General features: G+C 47.9%; 1 protein-coding gene across 1 annotated transcript; it reads left to right on the top strand.

The window, feature by feature from the left end:
- Nucleotides 1-13,975: 13,975 nt before the first annotated feature.
- On the top strand, nucleotides 13,976-14,514 carry LOC132331416 (torsin-1A-interacting protein 2-like). Its single transcript, XM_059854857.1, has one exon. It carries the CDS (start codon nucleotides 13,976-13,978, stop codon nucleotides 14,510-14,512), a length of 537 nt encoding a protein of 178 aa, XP_059710840.1. The 3' UTR covers nucleotides 14,513-14,514.
- Nucleotides 14,515-19,107: the final 4,593 nt, after the last annotated feature.

The following is a 19,107-nucleotide window of genomic DNA, read 5'->3' as shown; positions in this document are numbered from 1 at the left end:
TAGAACATTCACCTTTCTAAAAAAAGGCTTTAATTGTATTCCTGTTTTCATATGAAATCTCTTCTCAGATTGAGTCTCGATTCTGGGTTACTTCAACCACCAGTTTCTATTTCTCACCTCCAGCTGCACAAATTCCTTCTGTTTGTGCCTCTCACTGACCAATTTTTGTTTCTTTGTGTGCTATTTTGGAGCAGAGCTGCAATCCCCTTCTCATCTAGGGCACCCTTTTTCCTATCATCCTCCCACTACCACTCAGACACTCTGCACATCTACTGCCCTTGCCAAAATAACATAAAATAACACTGCCAAAATAACATCCTGTCCCTCTGGCTACTGTTCAGCAGGTGCAAGAGGAACTTCCATCACTGATTCATGGGGTCAGGCCTTGCTGAAGGCTCCTCTTGCTGCTTGAGCTGGCTCTGCCAACTTGCTGCTGGAAACTCAGAGGGGTGAATGTGGTATTTCTGGGGTCCCCCATCATGGGGAGGAAAGAAGAATTTGACTTTATGTTTTTAGAAGGAGTATAGTATAGTATAGTGTAGTGTAGTATAGTATAGTAAGGATACTTACAGAAGGCTTAACAAGATACTAATTAAAAACTCGTGACTTTTGCCAGAGTCCTGACACAGCTGGCTGTGATTGGTCATTAAGTTAAAACAATTCACATGAAACCAATCAAACACCCTCATGTTGGATAAATATTAAAACAATTCACATGAAACCAATCAAGCAACCACTTGTTGGATAAACAATCACCAAACTACATTCCAAAGCAGCAAAACACAGGAGAAGCAAGTGAGATAACATTGCTTTCCCTTTTCTCTGAAGCTTCTCAGCTTCCCAGGAAAAGAATCCTGGACAAAAAATAATTTCAAAAAATATGATAGTAACAGGTGAAGATGCAGATAAGAGCACAAGAGTCAGACAAACTACAAGCTCAACTGTGCTGGGAGGGCCTGCTGTGCACCAGCTCCTGTTCTTAGGTACCTTCTTCTCTAATCAGCATCTTCCTTCACCAACTTATCCATATCACATTTTCCTATCAAAGTGATTATGGCACATTTTTCATAACCACCCTGCTAAGTCTGTGTGATTCATGGTCCTTTTCTTCAGATGCACCAACCCCAGCTCCTTGTGGTGTCTATCTCCAGTACAGCAAGGCACAGCATTTCTGAATGAGGCACCTCAGGGTTTGGGCTAGCAGCACTGTGGCAGCTCCAAACTGGAGCCAGGCTCTGACACAGCTGTGCCTGACCTACACATTCAGAGAAACCAGGGCTCCTGCCAGGTTTGTGCCCACTGTTTGCTTTGCCATGTTTCAGCAGAAAAGGCACAGATGTGGAAGGGGCTAACAGTGGGCCTGTTAGCTAAAGGAGTGAGAAGTAGCTGAGAAGCAAGAAGAAGCTGATAAGGAGCTCTCTCCTCCAAGACTGTAACTAAGCAGACCAAAAATAGTGAGGAACTGAAGAAAGATAAGGAGAAACTTTGCAGCTGGACAAAGTATTTTTAGAAAGTTTGCTGAAGTCACTGTAACTTTTCACCAATGGTGTTATGTTGACTAATTGTGGCCAAGAGTTAGGGTAGAAGAAGTATAAACAATTAAAAAGTGCATAAAAGGTCAGCCATGTTCAATAATGAGTTGCTCAATAAAAGAGTTGCCATCTGAGACTGCTTGTGGTCTCTGCTTTGTGTCACGACCACCTCGACAGCAACAAAGTTGTTCACAGCATGTCCCATCGTGCCTGGCCCCCGTCACTGCTGTGCCACAGCTGGTTTGGCAGGGTGGGAAACCAGTGCCTGCCTTTTAGTCACTTAAAGCACACAGAAAGGTCACCAGCAGAACAAACACCTTCAAAGTTCCCTGTCACTGTGATATTTTATGAAAAATCCCTTCGCCGTTTTTTTTCTCCTGAGAAGCTGAGAAGCCTCAGAAAAGAAATGTAAACAATAATTATCTGATTGCTTGGAATGTGCTCTGGAGATCGTTTACCAACAGGTGCATCTTTGAATGGTTCCATGTGAATTGTTTTTAATTAATGACCAATCCCAGTCCAGCAGTGTTGGGACTCTGGTCAGTCATGGGTTTTTATTCTCATTCTTGTCCAGCCTTCTGATGTTTCCTTTCTCTTTCTTTAGTATACTTTCAGTATATAATTTTCTTTTAATAAAATATAATATCATAATATAAAAAATCAGTCTTCTGAGAACCTGGAGTCAATTCTTATCTCTCACCTCGTCCTGGGGATGCTCACAACAACATCGCAACACTTGGTGACCACAGTTCCCATCCTGTGGCAGGTTATCAACATCAGTACTCTTTGAAGCTGTCAAAATTCAAGCCTTGCAGCAACTTGGCAATGAAGAGGTGGGAATTTGGCAAGTGGGGAATGAGATTGGCAACCACCTGACCCTGGGGAGCTCCATCCCACCCTGGAGGGTGGCTGGAGTCCCCAGCAGCTCAGGGCTGTAGCTGGCAGGGTGTCCCTGGGGCTGCAGCAGCCACACACCCTCACCTGCTGTGGGCACAGGGACCCCTCAGGTGAGGCTGGGAGAAGCTGAGGCTCTCAGAGTCTCCCCAGGGTATTCACACACATCATCTGAGCAGGGCTCACACCTGCCTGTGAAAGTGCACTCGCTGGTGATTCAGAAAATCAAAAGCACAGGAGGGCCACATGAGCAATGTTCCACGTAACCACAAACCACATCAGAGCCAGCCAACCAGCTCAGCTGCTGGGACAAGCTACAGCTCTCAGCTTGCCTGAGGCATGCTCAGAGGAATTAAAGCATCTTTAGACACTGAAAGAACTCTGAAGAGCAAGAGTGAATCCACCAGACTGGCCAAGAAATGGCTACAGTGGTTGGTTCATGGGGGATTGCAGCTGGTTCTCCCTTAGAATTTTGGAGGATGAAGTTTCCAAGCTTGCCAATTGAAAGGTGTTGGAGCTGCCTTCAGATGGGAGCCATCCAGACTTGCTCAGCACCACATTTCAGGAATGCCAGAGGCACTCAGTGCACGACACTGGGTGCTGAAGGGTTTGGCTCACTCCCCTGGCAGAGTTTGGGTTTGCCCACTCGTGGCTGGCTCCCACCCTGCATCCCCAGTGCTGTAAAACAAGCCTTGGCAGGGCTGGGGGTTACCCCAGGCTCAGAGAGAGGTGACACAGCTGGGGACACAGCTGGGAAGGGCTCACAAGGTCTGGTGAGTGCAAATCTCCCACCTCCAGCTCCTGACCTCACCTTGAACAATGTGGAAGGATTTTCCCTTGTCATCAACATCTCCCAACAAAGCAGACCAAACACCTCACCCACACATGGCAGAACAAGGCTGGGCTTACACCAGGTCTCTGTGATCTTGGGTGGCCTCAAGTCCTCTCCCAACACCTCCAAGGAGAATGCTAGCCCAGCAGTGATGGGCAGAACACAAGAACAGGTCCCACCTGGCTACAACCCTGCCAAGATTTGCTTGTTGGGGACCAACAGGCCCAGGGCAGCAGCCAAAATGACAGAACAAACACAATAAAAAAGGGGGGGGGGTGCTGAGATGGAACCTCCAACCCGGAGATGGGAAATTAACCATGAATTTGAAACCCAGAAGAAACCACAACTGCAAATATTCCTCAAGGACTGCACCCCAGACCCTTGTGCTGTCAAACCTGTGCCCAATCCCCAGGATACCAGCTTGCTCATTCAGGAGTTACTGAAAAACCTCCTAAGCTGCGAGTCAGAAAATGCAGCTCTGAGCATTCACAAAACAGATTTCTCTGTCCTCCTGGTGCTCTTGGCTGCCCCTGTTTCCTCTCTGGGCTCTCTCTGCTCTTTCACAAGCTGGCAGTGCAGTCAGACAAGGGACAGGGAGCACAACAGAGGCTGAGGTGCTGGGCAAAGAGGTTTCTGCAAGAAGAAAGCTCAAAAGGATAGAGACAAATGGGAAAAATGAGATGGCACCTAGCAAAGGATTGCAGGTTCTGAACTCCTCTGGTGTTATGTGACACTGCTCAGTAAGAAACAAATCACAGCTTGCTCAGCACTGGGGCAGCCCCTGATTCCAGTGGTGGAAGAGGCATCCTGTTCCAGAGCACCCACAAAAACAAAGTATTTTTCTGCCTCAGCTGCTCTGAGGAGGCCTCTCCTGCTCATACAATTCTTCTGCATCCAGCTGCAATCTATTCCTGCCCCTTAGGAGACTGCAGCAAAAGGTGCCATTTTCCTGGTGCTTAGTTTTGGATACAGAAGGTGCTCCAGTACTCCCAGAAAGCACAAACAGTGTTAAACAACGCATCTGCTTGGCTTGGGAGTAAATCCAGGGCTTAGAGAGTTAAAAACCTGATGATTATACAGCCAAATATATCAACCTGTAAAGCTTTAAAGTTATAAAAAACCCCCTCTGTGTTATAGAAAAACCTCTCTGTGTGACCAGCCTGCCTGAGGATGGATACACATATCCATGCTGAGGGCACAGGATGCAAAGCTGCAGTTTGGCCCAGCCCAGCTGAACCTCAGCCTTGCCTCCACAGGCTCCATGCTCTGTTCCCAGCTGTGTCACAAAGGCAAGTGCTCAAAATGTATTTCCCAGGAAAGAAATACAGTCCTTTCCCTTTACACCTTCCCACAGCAGCTGGTAAGTGTATTTTCTGGATTCAAAATTAGATGCAGCAGGGATGGGCACGCAGGAGCAAGCAATGGATTATTTGGTTTCCTCAGAGGGTACATCAGAGGTTGTCCAATGCCCTGATTTAAACAATTCACTTGGAAGCTATCTGTCCAAACTTTTGAGACAATGCCTTGCTAACTGGAATTAAAGAAAAAACAAAAAAGAGGATCCCAGGAGACACAGGGCCTGCTCCACACTTCACAAACTCTGGCCCTGACAAACCCCATTGAGCAATACCCTAATGGGGCACAGACATCTGTGGGCAGGATCTTCCTGAAAGCCCTTCCCCAGCAGCCAGACAAATGTTCTTTTTGGGAAGGGCAGGAGATGGGGTCAGCTTTGTCCAGGAACCCCTTTCCTCATCTGCAGCCCTGCTAGAGCTCTGGTGCCCCCTGCAATTCCCCAGCTCCTTGGGGCTCATCGTCCAGCGGCAGCCCCTGCCTGAGCTACCTCTCCAATGGCTCTGCCAGCTCCAGGGAACATGGAGCACCAGAGATCCCTGCTCAAAGGCTGCTGGTCCCCCCTCCTGCTCTCCACAGCACCGTGCTCCAGCCTGGGCTGCTGGGGGGATGGAACCGGGATGGGAGCACCGGAAACAGGGAGATGGGAGTCCCGGGAACACGGGGATGGGGAACAGGGGATGGGAACATCGGGGATGGGAGGCCCGGGAACACGGGGATGGGGAACAGGGGATGGGAACATCGGGGATGGGAGCACCGGGAACACGGGGAACAGGGGATGAGAACATCGAAAAAAGGAGATGGGAGCACAGGGAACATGGGGAACAGGGGATGGAAACATCGGGAACAGGGGAACAGGGGATGGGAGCACCGGGAACACGGGAACAGGGGATGGGAACATCGAAAAAAGGAGATGGGAGCACAGGGAACATGGGGAACAGGGGATGGAAATATCGGGAACAGGGGAACAGGGGATGGGAGCACCGGGAACACGGGAACAGGGGATGGGAACATCGAAAAAAGGAGATGGGAGCACAGGGAACATGGGGAACAGGGGATGGAAACATCGGGAACACGGGAACAGGGGAACAGGGGATGGGAGCACCGGGAACACAGGAACAGGGGATGGGAACATCGAAAAAAGGAGATGGGAGCACAGGGAACATGGGGAACAGGGGATGGAAATATCGGGAACACGGGAACAGGGGATGGGAGCACCGGGAACACGGGAACAGGGGATGGGAACATCGAAAAAAGGAGATGGGAGCACCGGGAACATGGGGAACAGGGGATGGGAACATCGAAAAAAGGAGATGGGAGCACAGGGAACATGGGGAACACGGGAACAGGGGATGGGAGCCCCGGGAACAGGGAGATGGGAGCACCGGGAACACGGGGAACAGGGGATGGGAACATCGAAACAAGGGGATTGGGAGCACCGGGAACACGGGGATGGGGGCAGGATGGAGCAGAACAGGAAAAGTCCAGGTGGATGAGAGGTGGTGTCAGCGGAGCAGAGAGGGAGAAGATGGGATTTGGGAGGGATTGCTCCTGCCCCAGCCCAGGCTGCAGCAGAAGCAGCTCAGCCCAGGAGTGCTCAGGAGGCAGGATCCTCCGCAGGTGCGGATGTCTCCCCGCAGGGATGGCTGGGCTCGCTCACCCTGCTCATCCGTGGAGCCTCCCTGCCCTCTAGTGGGTCCGGAAGAATTGTGCGGGAGGATGTTGAAAACGCCAATCACTTGGGGTTTTTTTAAATTTTAGAAGTTAAGTAGTAATAAAATGGTTATAAAATATACTCAATATATTTAGAGTAATAATAACTTGGACAATTTGGATTAGGACAATATGAGACAATAAAAACAAAGAGTTACAGACAGTCCGGGTACCTTTTCTGGGCAACATAAGCCCAAAAAAGGACCCACATTAACAGAGGATTAACCCTTAAAAGCAACAGCCTGTTGCATATTCATACACCTCATCCATGGTGCATCAATTCCATTCACACACAGGATTCTGTCTGGTCAGTGTCAACTTATTCCTCAGAATCCTAACTGTGTCTTCAGAGCTAAGCAAGGCAGGAAGAAGTTCATTTCTTCTGATAAGAAAAAAAGAAATTCTTTTTCTCTGAAAGACTTAGGTGTGACTGCTACCAGCCCGAGTTGGCAGTGGTGCCAGCTTGGTCTGGGAGGCATCCTGCACAAAGTGGAATTCCAGCAGGCAGCCAGCCACTCCGGCCCACAGGCCCCTGAACACCACTGCCGGCCCATTTCCCAGGGAAACAAAACTCACCAACCCAGGTTCCTGGTGTCACTTTGCAGGAGGCACTTGGCACTGTCAAACCGGCCCAAGCTGGCAGTGGAGGCATCCTGTGCAATGCAGAATTCCAGCAGGCAGCCGAGCACTCCGGGCCTGAGACCCCTGAACCACTGTTCAGGCCTTTTCTCAAGGAAGCAAAATCACCTGCCGGGGTTCCTGGTGTCAGGTTCCTGGAGGCACTTGGCACTGTCAAACCAGCCTGAGTTTCTGGTGGTGGCAGCTTGCGTCTGGGAGGCCTCCTGCGAGATGCAGAATTCCAGCAGGCAGCCGTACACTTCGGGACAGAGGCCCCTGAACCACTGTTCAGGCCTTTTCTCCAGGACACAAAACTCACCAGCCCAGGTTCCTGGAGGCATCCTGTACAAGCAAAGCAGCTCGAATTGGCACAGGTGGTAGCTTGCATCTGGGAGGCATCCTGTGCAATGCAGGCAGCCGGCCTTTTTGGGCCTCAGGGCCTCAGGTCCCTGAACCACTGTTCCAACCTTTGCTCCAAGTATCACCTGCCAGGGGTTTATATACAAATCACAAAAGGGACAGGACTGCTGTGGAATGTGCCTTGAGCTGTTTGATTTTCCAGCATTGTCGCCCTGATTTTCTAGGATTTTCTAAGCCTTCTGATGTTTACCTCCTTGTGGAGAACTTTATCGCACGCTGTCTGGAGATAACACATTGTTTTGCATTCCTTTACGGAGGAGGAGAGACTTGATGGACTGTTGGTTTGACCAGTGGCATTGGAGAGGTGGCACGGTCACCCTCCAATCCACTGTCACCTTTGGAAAACTATGAATGTTGGAGTCAGAAAATAAACTTCCTCTTTTGCTCTTCACCTTGGAGCAGCGGTGTGCGTCTGGTTCTTTCGTGTTCGATAGCGACACAGCATCACTCTCATTACATGGTTATGACAATGGGAAGATGCCATCAGCTCACATCCCAGGGAGAAGAACTTAATGTTACAACTTACTTTATAAGCTTTTTGACCAATCACACAAAGCAGAAGCACATTGACAGTGGTTCTATCCAAGCACTATAAGCACACGTACCTTCGGTTAAACAATGCTTGCCTGTTTTGGATACAATACCTGCTTGTAAGCCTTAAAACACAATGCACAGAGCTCCATTATTAAGCTTAAAACTTCCTAATATCTTGCTAGATAGACTTTTCTGCAGCTTAGGGAGTTATCCTAGACAAGCATTAATACACAGACCATTATTCTAGTTGTCCTTGCTTTTCTACTTTTTAAATAATTTTTCTGCTGACCTATCTCATGGCTGCTGCTTAGCTCTAATCACAGTTCTATTATCTCTGAGGCCTGCCTTTGCAGCGTTCCCAAAACCCTCTGGTTTCATGGATTCCCACAGCCTGCTCTGCTCCCTGGGCATGGGCTGAGCAGATTGCAGGGCTGGCTCTGCTTCTGGCAGCCAGCAGCTCTTTCCTGCTCCAGGTCAATGGTTCAGGTCCCATCCCGTGGTCACGGCGCTGCTGATTCTGCTGCTCCTGGTGCTGGTGCTGGCTTTGGGGGTGGCCTTGGCTGTGCTGGCAGGTAAGGGAGGGGCAGCAGCCTGGGCCCAGTTCCTTGGGGCAGAGCGAGTTCCCTGCTCCCTGCACAGGGGAATCCTCAGACCTTCTCCTCTTCCCCCTGAAGCACCACAGGTTCCAGGTACACCTGCGACTCCGCTGTTGGTTCTGGGCTGTCCCCCTGGCTGGGTTGGGTTCAATGGGGTCTGCTACTACTTCTCACGGGATTATGGCACATGGGAGCAGGGTCAGGAATGGTGCTCCGAGCTCAGGGCCTCCCTGGCCATTCCCAAGGGTAAAGACATGGTGAGTGAGGGGCTGCGGGCGGTGTGGGGTGGCTGAGGGGAGCCTGGGGGTGCTCCTGGGCTGGGCTTGGTGCTCGCAGGGCCAGGGGTGCAGCCCTGGGCTGGGGCCTTGCAGGGAAGGAGCCCCAGCGTGTGGGGGGAGCCCCGGGCACGTGTCCCCCCGAGGGGCCGGGGCAGCTCCCACTCCTCTCTCCTGGGCAGGATTTGCTCTTCCACCTCTTTGGGAACGGTGGTTTCTGGCTCGGGCTGCGCCGACGGGGCGAGCGCCTGCAGTGGGGGGACAGCAGCAGCTCCAGCTCCCGGGGAGTGCCGGGGAGCCGGGCAGGGCCTGGGGGGACAGGGACACAAGGTGCTCCCCTGGCATCCAGCACTGTCTCTGCTCCTTCTTGCAGGGCTCCTGTCCTTGGCAATTCCCAGTGTGTGTACCTGGCTGATGATAGATTCAGGAATGATAACTGCTCCAATGAGCAGCCGTATCTCTGCAGCAAGGCCCAAAATCCCCTGTAAGAGGGGCTGCAGAAAGGATCTTCTCCACACTGGGCTGTGCCAGCTTCACCTCTGAGCCCAGCACAGGGCTGTCCTTCCTCAGCTGCACCGTGTGGCCTTGCACTTCCTCTCAGGGTCACCTCAGTGCCAGCGCTGGGCTGGGTGTGCAAAGGAGAAGTCTCTGCAATCCATCCTGCCACCAATGCTGCCTGGAGTGAGTGGAGTGCCCTCATTACACAGCAGGCTCAGATGGGAAATCCACATCTCCCTGGGATCTTCGAATTCATCACCAACAGCCTGAATGGGACACTTTTGGGCCATCTTTGGAAGAGGAAGAACAGCTGACACGTGCTGAGGAGGAATCTCACTTTTGGCATCAGGCACTAGACTGTGAAGAAGGGTCTGTCAGCTCTTTCTCTCTCTCTCTCAGCTTCAGAGGAGGACAGTCCAAACTGCTGCCTTGGGGAAGGGAATTCACTCCCAGTTCCATAACCCAGCCCAGAGCTGCTTCTTCTGCCTTCTCCCTCAGACCATCAATCAGCCAGTCCTTGCCATTGCACACTCAGCTGGAGATCCTCATATGTGAGACTTGGCCCAGCTGTGACTCAGACTCACCTGGATTTTACCCCAAAAGAGCCAGGCATTGGTTTCAAGCCCTGGGAATCATTTGTTTAATTCAGGGCCAGCCTGAGAGTTCCCCCATGAGCCTTTGGTGTTCTTATGTTAAGTTGCCCAAGTTCTGCTCCCCTATTGCTTACTTGTTTCCCCTATATGGTTACGGTTCTAGAATGTTCCACCCCTGAGTGTCTATATTGTTGCTTCCCCTTTGTTTGGGGTCTTTACCCCTCGTATTGTGCACGGCTTCTCCACGTTTGTTGTTTTTCACCCTTCATTAAAGTTCTTTCTGGGCAGCTCCTTCGAACCCACTCCTTTTCATTTTCACCACCCTCGCCTGAAGTCAGGGACCCAGAAAGGTTTGTCACAGCCCCCCTCACTGCGACACTTACAGAAAAGCCTTTAAAAGTCCTTTTAGTATAAATAACGCATTTTTCAGACATTCTTTAGGAGCCAATTCCCCTTTCTTTTTGTCTTAAAAATAACATGCATGCCTCTTGTTATGAACATGAAGGGAACATCAAAACAAAACAATACAAGCAGCGAAACAAGAATCTTATAGTAATCAAGAATAAGTCAGATAAGGCCTGTCATTAGTGAAATTGGATGATTATCAATGTCTTAAATACTGCACCCTCACCCAGAGGCTGCAGCAGCTGACAAACCTCATTTCAGTGAGGACCTGGAGAGCCATTCCCAGGAAAGTTGTCCAAGCTCACTTTAAAAATAGATCCTGCTCTCTTATTGCTATAGGGTCAAATTGCCAAGTCCAAGTGACTTGAATAGAGTTCTGAGGCAGAAAACATCTGGGTTTGTTGGCAATTTTCCACCTAGGTAGAGCCAGGGCCTGGCCAGAGCCCAGACCCTCATTGGGAGGGTCTCCCTCACATACCTTCCAAACAAATCTCTCAATAACAGCAGCTCTGAGATGCCCCAAACACAGCAAACTGCTGGAGTGCTCCTGTGAGAATACCTGGGGCTGTGTCTGATCCCCACAGAGCAGAAGCTGCCTTGCCCTCAGCAGGGCACAGCCCTGTCCCATGAGGATGTGTCACAAAAGGGTCAGGAAAGACCACAGGAGCCTCAGGTCAGATGAGGCTCTCCACAGAGCCCAGAGATCTTATCCTGGAACTCTGAAAACACAGGAAAATCATGAGACAGCCCTGGGTCAAGGCACAGCAACCCTGCTGGAACAAGAGAAGGGACCAAAGGCTGAGCAGGCAGTGCAGGGAATGGCTGCAGACAGCCTCTTCAAAGAAATGCAACTGCAGCTGGAGAACAAAACAGAGATCCCAAAGTGACAGGTGTCTGCAGATAGTCACACAAAGATCTGTCAAAGTTCATGAAAAGCCAGTTAAAAATAAGGTAATAATATCTTATGGATAATGCCTGTTATAAAAATCACTGAATTCACATGATGGAACCAATAGATCAGCAGTGACTGTCTCAGGAATTGGAGACAATAGTCTTCCAGCATTCCTGCATCCATACCAGTGAAACACTGAACAGCTTGCAATGGATAACAGCCATAGTGCAGAACAACCCCCACCCTGCTGTGTTACCTATGGAAGACAGAACAGGAGAGATCACAATAAATGATCCTGTCAGGCAGTGCAGCCCTGACACCTGTGGAATCTGCGAGAGGATCAAGGGCCCAACAAACTCTATCTCCTTCTGTCCAAAAGCAGGTGTTTATCAGTGTTTCACCACCGCTGTTTCAGCTGGATCTGTCTTATCTCTAGAAGAAAATAGCTGTATCTTGTAATGTAAACAAACACATTGAAACAAAATTAACTTAGGACTTAAAATTAATTGCAGTGGAATTCAATGTCACCTCAGTAGCATTATAGGCATACTTAAGAGTACTTAAAGTTATGTCTCTAATACTGAATAAAAACCGATCTTAATACAACTGGAATAGAACATGAAAAGGCTTAAAGTGAAGAAGACTGAAACTTGACTTCATCCAAACTGAGCAACACTCAAACCTGATAGAAATACACCTGGACATAAATGATTAGTAAAAAAATTAACTCAGTAGAGTAATAAAACCTAACTTAATATTAGTCAGATCTAACTTTGCTTAATTTTACCAACACTAAAATCATATTCAAATAAAACAGAACTGAACTAACAATCAATATCCTTCAAAGTTCTGGGTACTTCAAAATGTAACTTAGTTCTCCTGCTATTAATACCAAAAAGGCAGTGGTGCCAGCTTGGGTCCTGGAGGCATCCTGCACAATGCGGAATTCCAGCAGGCACCCGGCCACTCAGGCTAAGGCTGGCTCCTAGGAAAAAGCTGTGGTGGAAGCCATGTTGGGGCAGTTTTGTGCTCCCCTTGGGATGTCTTTTGCAGCTGCAGTGTGCCTGGAGATCTGGGCTTCGTGGTGTTCAGTACCCTAGCAGCCAGCCAGCCACTCAGGGCCACAGGCCCCTGAACACCAATACCAGCCCTTTTCCCTGGGAAGCAAAACTCAGCAGCCCACGTTCCTGATGTCACTTTACATGTGGCAAACTCGTGGGGCGGTGAGTTTTACTGTCCTGGATTTCTCCCCTACAAAGCTGCCAGCATCTGACCCCAGCCACAATGACTCCACTGGTCCTTGAGCTCACAGCCTTTGGACCAGCAGTGTCTTACCCAATCTGCTCTGTCACCACTGGCCCTTGTCAAATGCATTCCACTGCAGTCCTAAAACTCTGCATTTTCATCAAGCATCCCCTCTGATCCTGACCCTCACCATAACATCCCAAAAAATCCTGAAATAGTCTTTAAAAACCCCTTCCAATACTCTGAAAAGCCAAAAATAAGTCTTAAGAAACCTTCAAGAATCCCTTATATATCCATAGAAGTTGTAGAAAAATCCTAAAAAAAACCCTTCTCAGCCTCCAAGCCCCACCTGTTGCTCTCTAACCCTCAGATGTCATCCCTACCTTTTTGCAGTGGATCTTGTTGTCCTCTCAGGGTTCTGTCATTGTCCTGGTGTGAGGGTCTTGTCCCACCAGGAGGGTTCTGCTCTGCTCTCGCTGTTCGGGCTGCTGTTGGGGGAAAAGGCTGTTGTTAGGGGGGCTGGTTAGGCTGAGCTTAGGGCTGGGCTGAAGGGTGGTGCCCCCAGCTCCTCGGTGTCACCTTCCAGCTGCCCCTGCCACCCTCAGCATCTCTGGGTGTCACCCACTGTCCCCTCTCCCTGTTCCTCCCTCAGCACCCACCCTCTGCCACCCTCAAGCCCCCACAGTGCCCTTCAAGCCGCCCCTCATCCTCTATCATGCCCTGAAACAACCCTAAAAAAGCCCTATCAATTCCCTAAAAAAGCCCTAGTTTTCAAAGTGCCCTAAAAACCCCATAAAAACCTAAAAAGAGCCTCAGAATACCCTTAAAATACTGTATAAACACCCTACTTTTAAAAATCCCCTCAAACACCCCTATAAATCCCCAAAGAAGCTTAAAAAAAACCCAACAAAAAGTTCCTTAGAGAAGACTAAAAATACCCCAAAAATCCTTAAAATACCTTGATAAGACCCTAAAAAAACACCTAAAAATTCCCTCAAAATCCCTAGAAATACCCTAGTCCTAAAAAAGTCCTCGACATGCCCTCAAAAGTCCTAAAAAAGGCATAAAAATTTTTAAATAGTCCTAAAAACGCCCCAAGAATACCTCCCAAAAAAACCCAAAAAAACCCAAAAAATTCTAGTAAGTAGTAAGAAAGCCCTTAAAACACCCTAAAAATATCATTTAAAAGTCCTGGAAAAGCCCTATAGGTATTCTAAACATTCCCAAAAAATTCCTTTAAAAAAACCAAGCCAAACCAAAACAAAAAAACTTCTGCAAAAAGCCCTAAAATAACCTTAAAAAGCCCTGAAGAAAACCTAAAAAAAAAAAAAAAATTCAAAAAAAATCCCTAAAAACCTACTCAGCTCCCACACCCTACCTGTAACTCTCCAGCCCACAGACATCATCTCTACCTTTAAACTGGGGTCACTGCCTGCAGCTCCCGGGAGGGTTCTGGGGCTGTCCCAGCATTAGGGTCACTGCCTGCAGCTCCCGGGAGGGTTCTGGGGCTGTCCCAGCATTAGGGTCACTGCCTGCAGCTCCCGGGAGGGTTCCCATGTGCATCTGGAGCCTGCTATGCAGCTGCTCACAGCTGGCCAGGGAGATGAGAAGGCCCTGAGGTGCCTGAGCAATGAGATTGCCAATGCTGCCAATGCTTTTGCCTCGTCCCAGAATGCCACCACGATCAGCATCGACGGGGTGGACAAGGCTGTGCTGGACAGTGACATTGTCAAGCTGGAGGTGGACACAGAGCTCAGCTCTGGGTTCAGTGAAGGCAGGAAGGTGGCAGTGGTGCATCGATTTGAGTCACTGCCTGCAGGCTCCACCTTAATCTTTTACAAGTACTGTGACCATGAGAACGCAGCGTTTAAGGACGTGGCCCTTGTGCTGACAGTTCTCCTGGACGAGCAGGCACTGAGAAAGAGCCTCACCTTTCAAGAAGTGGAGGAGAAGGTCCGGGATTTCCTCTGGGCAAAGTTCAGCAGTTCAGATGTTCCTAGTTCTTACAATGGCATGGACACAGATAAGCTGAGTGGACTGTGGAGCCGGATATCTCATCTTGTGTTGCCTGTTTGGCCTGAAAAGGGCCTCCCTCTAGAGGGGTGCACATAAAAGTTGCTGGAGAGCGCTTGGGAAAGGAGGAAGACACAAAATGTGTGGTGCAAGGCAGAACAGGGAAGAACTTAGTGTGGCTGCTGAGCTCAGGCAGCAGCAAACCAGTCCTTTCTGTGCAGAGCCTTTGCACCAACTGGCAGAGTTGTTTCTGCCAAAGTAACTGGGACTTCACTAAGTAAACTACAGAGTGTAAGCAAGGAACTTATTGGTTGCTGGTAAATTGTGTTCAGTAATGCAATCAGCCTTGGTATCCTGGAGCTGAACATTGCTGTGCCTCAGTTCAGAGTCACTCATCTGCCTCTGAACCTGTGTTTAAGCACCGTTGGCTCTGCTGTGAGGATCCTCCTCTGGTGGTGCATAAAGCTGGCATCACATTTGACAAGGTAACAGAATGTAAAACCATCACCTTCATCTCCCAGAATTGCTCACTTCTAACATAAGAAATAAACTGAAAACGATGATAAAGTGGTGTGAGTCTAAGCACAAGCTCCTTCCTGATCCTTTGGATCACAACATAGGTGTCAGCTCTCTCTGGCCACTTGCAGAAGTAGCAAAATTGCTTGAAAGATCTGTGACCTGTAGAGAACCTTTCAGCAAGCATTTCTTCCTTAAATGAGCCTACCCCAAACAGTTCTGGGGAAAGAGAAAAGATGAGGTACAAAGGTTGCTTAGAGTCAGTAGTGATGTCAGTTAAATAATTCCTCAGCACCTCTTTGCCTGGCTGCTTGCAGGAGTTCTCTGCTCTTTTTCAAAGTTTTGCCAGTTGTAAAATTTGGATGGAAATGATAAAATGTCATCCCCGTGTACATATTATCTCCTTTCCAAACAAAACTTTAGGAAGATATAGGTTATTTCTCCTTTTACTAAGATCATTATTTTTGCATTGAGACAATCTATTTATTTGTGGTACTTGATATCCTAAAAAAATAACTTCTTGTATCTGTGTATAGCTGGCTGCTTGCTGTATAAATTTCTAGCAAAGCACAGATTTGCAGAGCATGCTTTTAAAATGTTTTTTATTCTCTCATGTCAAGAGTCCTTCACAACAAGTACCTGTTTCTATTGTTAAATACTCTGGGTAAAAAAATAAAGGGAACAGCAGCACTTCCACTTCATTGCTGTTACTTCATGCTCTGAGCTATTGGTCCATGTGGTTTTATTGAGTATGAAGGAATGTGTGAAGATGCTCTCAAATTAATAATTCTTGTAGCAGCTGAGAGATTTGGCCCATCCTTCATTCACAAGCCCTTTGAATTGTCCTGTTGCAAAAACAAACAAACAAACAAACAAACAAAAAAACCCCAAAAAAATTTTGAACCTGGAAAACCTGTTGAGGAGCTGGAGCTTCTGGCTTCTTTCTGCTAGGCAAGGTTGGGGGTGTTAAGTGGAATTGACCAAAATCACCTGAAGCAAATAAAAGAGCAGAGATTGGGAGACACAGAGCTGTGGTCACTTAAACCAGAGGTGGATTTGTTCTAACTATTGAGAGCCAGCAATGGATAATGTTCCTATTTTAATGGGTAGAAATAAAAACAGTAAGAAGACATGGAAGTGCTGTTGTTCTGGATGTTTAATAGCTCAGGAAGGAAAAGATGGCATTTACATTATGAACATTTCACTGGACAAATGCTTTTTATTAGAAAAAACCCAACCGTGACTTATTTTCAAATTTGTCCTCATAGCATATTTGTTTTTATATTGTGTAAACTGTTTTAGTAATGATTCAAATTAAACATACTTGTTTGTTTTATAAAGCTGTTTTAAGACTTGCCCACTGAATTTTAAGTGGTCAGACTTTTTTTCCCCCATGTTTAAAATGCTCATTTCACCTTTGACCAACTACAGATGCCTAAAATACAACCTTTTGCAAAATTCAGAACTTTTAAAAAACTTGAGTGGAGTGGTAGATACTGGGATGCAGATGCATGCATTTCATAATATCAGGGCTTTTGTCTGACAGGGAACATGTCAGGAAATGGCTGTGAATTGTCTTTTACTTGGTGTTCTTGTACTAATTCCCCAGTTCTGATTTCAGCTGGAACTAATGATAAGATATGGTTCACTTGTTTCATTAGCCCAACACAAGAGTCAGCAGCTGACAAAAGGGATGACTTCATCCTTGTTCCACTCCTAGCTGCATGCTCTGTACTTTTGGTGTACAAACCCGTCCCCTGTGAACTGACTGGAGGGACAGTCTCACTGAAAAGTAACTTAAAATAATTTATCAGAACTAGCCACCAGAAAAAAGAAGACAAAGTTGCAATATGAAGACAGGAGATTACACCCATGTACAATTAAAACATATTTAATACAGATTATTTTCTGTTTCTCTTCCTTGTAGGTATTAAAGAGCTGTATTCCTGGTTCAAGAGAAACTAGTCTGGAAACTAAAAACTTGATGTTGTGCTAGCCAAAGGAAAATCTTGTTGTTGTTGTGAACTGTGGGGAAAGCCTACAAAGCTGTACTTCCAAATATGTTGTGCTGCTTAGTCTGAAAAAAATTAAAACCAAGATTATATAGTTAATTGCCCCTTCCCTAGGAGGGGGAAAGGCTCAGGATTAGAAGGCTTTCCCTGCTCTTGAAGCAGCAGAGAAGACTCGCCCTGCTTTTGCAGCTGTTTGTGGCTTTGTCCTTAAAAGGCTCTCATTAAATATCCACAGGTACTTAATGCAGATCTCATTAAGCAACTCCTACTCAGCCAGAGGTGAAGAGTAATGTCTGTCTGTGCTCCTCACAGGCAGCTGATTACTATCCTCCTTGTATAATTATTTCATTGCCTGGGGCAAACGGAGCCATTTGATGTTTTCCAAACTGCAAAATAGTTTGGCTCCTTCTAGAGAAATCTCACTTGTGAAGTTAGTGACCCTGACTGTCAGCAGATCAGGAAATTAGTTTGTGACAGAAAAAATGTGGTTTTACAGAGCAAAGACACCAGATCTGGCCTTGAGACCAAGAAGGGGATTTTCCTTCTTCTGTGGCCTTTAGCAAAAAAACTTTTGAGTAGAACATGATCTTTTGGGGGAGGGCTGAACCAGCTACATACCAGGCTGCAGACAAGATTTCCAGCAAATTGGCCTGGAAATGGTCAAAGTGCTCCTTGGGTTGTGAGCAGATGGAGCTGCAGTTGGTGAGAGCCCCTTGCAGGTGGAAGGGGGAGTGTGGCCCCTCTCCTGCTGTCACCTGTGGGCACCTGCAGGATGGAAATACCTTCCTGCCTTCAGCAGTGGCTGTTGTGGAAGGGACCCAGAACAAAGCACTGCCCAGCTGGTGTTACCTTGTCTCTCACACCCGGCTCTGAGTCATGCTGTGCTGAGTGTGGAGCATGCTAAGCAGGTTTGGAAAAAATAATTAATTTTTCCCACATCAACAAAATCATACTCTTTCTGCAAATTAAATTAAAAAATAAGTTGTGGCTTTCATATCCTTGTTTTTGAAAATGATATTTGTTTTGAATGAAAAGCCCAGCTCGAACTGAATGCAAAAGGTAAAGTGAGAGCTCCTTGTTAAGGCAGGCATAAAATTGTTTGCTGTCCAGGACGCAGCTATATGCACCACCTGCAATGCAATGGCCAGCATGCTGTATTTAGGAAAAAGAATCTGGTTTTGGAGGGGTGTAGTGAAACACGAACAACTTGCCAGATTCTGTGTGAGGACCCTGTGGTACAGTTGGAAAACTGTGGGAAGAAATCTGAAGTGACGCCTTCATTTCATAAGAGAACAATTTTTCATGCATTGTTTCTGCTGTCAGATGGACTGCAAAGTCGCAGGGGTACAGAGCAGGGAGGGGGGTGTCCTGTGGTCCTCACAGCTGTCCTGTGTCCTGTTTTATTGTCAGCTCCTGACAGTTGGATTTATAATTGTGTGCCTGGAAAATCTCATTCCATCTCCAACAGGTGGAAGCACCCTTCCCCAAATTCCTCCGTGGCTCTTGGGAGCCGCGTCGAGCAGGGAAAGGGGGGAGGGAGTCTGGGGGCTCTTGGCTGCGGGAGCCAGCTGCCCCTTTCTAATTTTAGAAGGGGTGTGCAAGAAGAGTGTGGAGTGGAAAACTTTCCGAACCTCTTTCTTAAAGCTGCAATAAGCGAGTGAGTGAAAGATGAGAATGTGGCTCTTGGCTTTTCCCTCGGTGAGCGTCTCGGTGCAGCGCCGGGGCAGCGCTCGCTGCCGCTCCGGGCCGTGCTCTGCCCTCTAGGGAGCTCGTCCAGCTGCGGAGGGTTCCACTCCTCCTGTCCTCTCACCCGGGGCTCTTTGCAGGTAAACGCCTTTTTTTTATTTCTGCATTTCACGAGGTGACTGCGCTTTCCACGAGAATGTCTTTTTCTTTCTCTCCTCGCGTCCGGTGTTTGCCCATCAGAGCTTTCCACTTCACTGCAAGGGACTCTCTGAAAGTGACAAAAATTCATTTCAAACCGGTGAGGTTCCACTGGCAGGAACACAGGGCAAAAAGGAGCAAAACCAGAACACAAACGCTGCCTTGTAACCCCATTTAAACCAAATGATTTCCATGTTTGAGAAAATCCTAATGTGATGCCTAGTCTGCCTGGAGATGAGAGGAGGAGCGTGAAACCAGACTAACTGCTTCCAAGCAGAAAAG

The sequence above is a fragment of the Haemorhous mexicanus genome, chromosome 9 (genome assembly GCF_027477595.1).
Source record: "Haemorhous mexicanus isolate bHaeMex1 chromosome 9, bHaeMex1.pri, whole genome shotgun sequence".
Lineage (NCBI taxonomy): Eukaryota > Metazoa > Chordata > Aves > Passeriformes > Fringillidae > Haemorhous > Haemorhous mexicanus.
The sequence above is the reverse complement of the archived record's forward strand: the minus strand, read 5'-3'. Positions and strand labels throughout refer to the sequence as shown.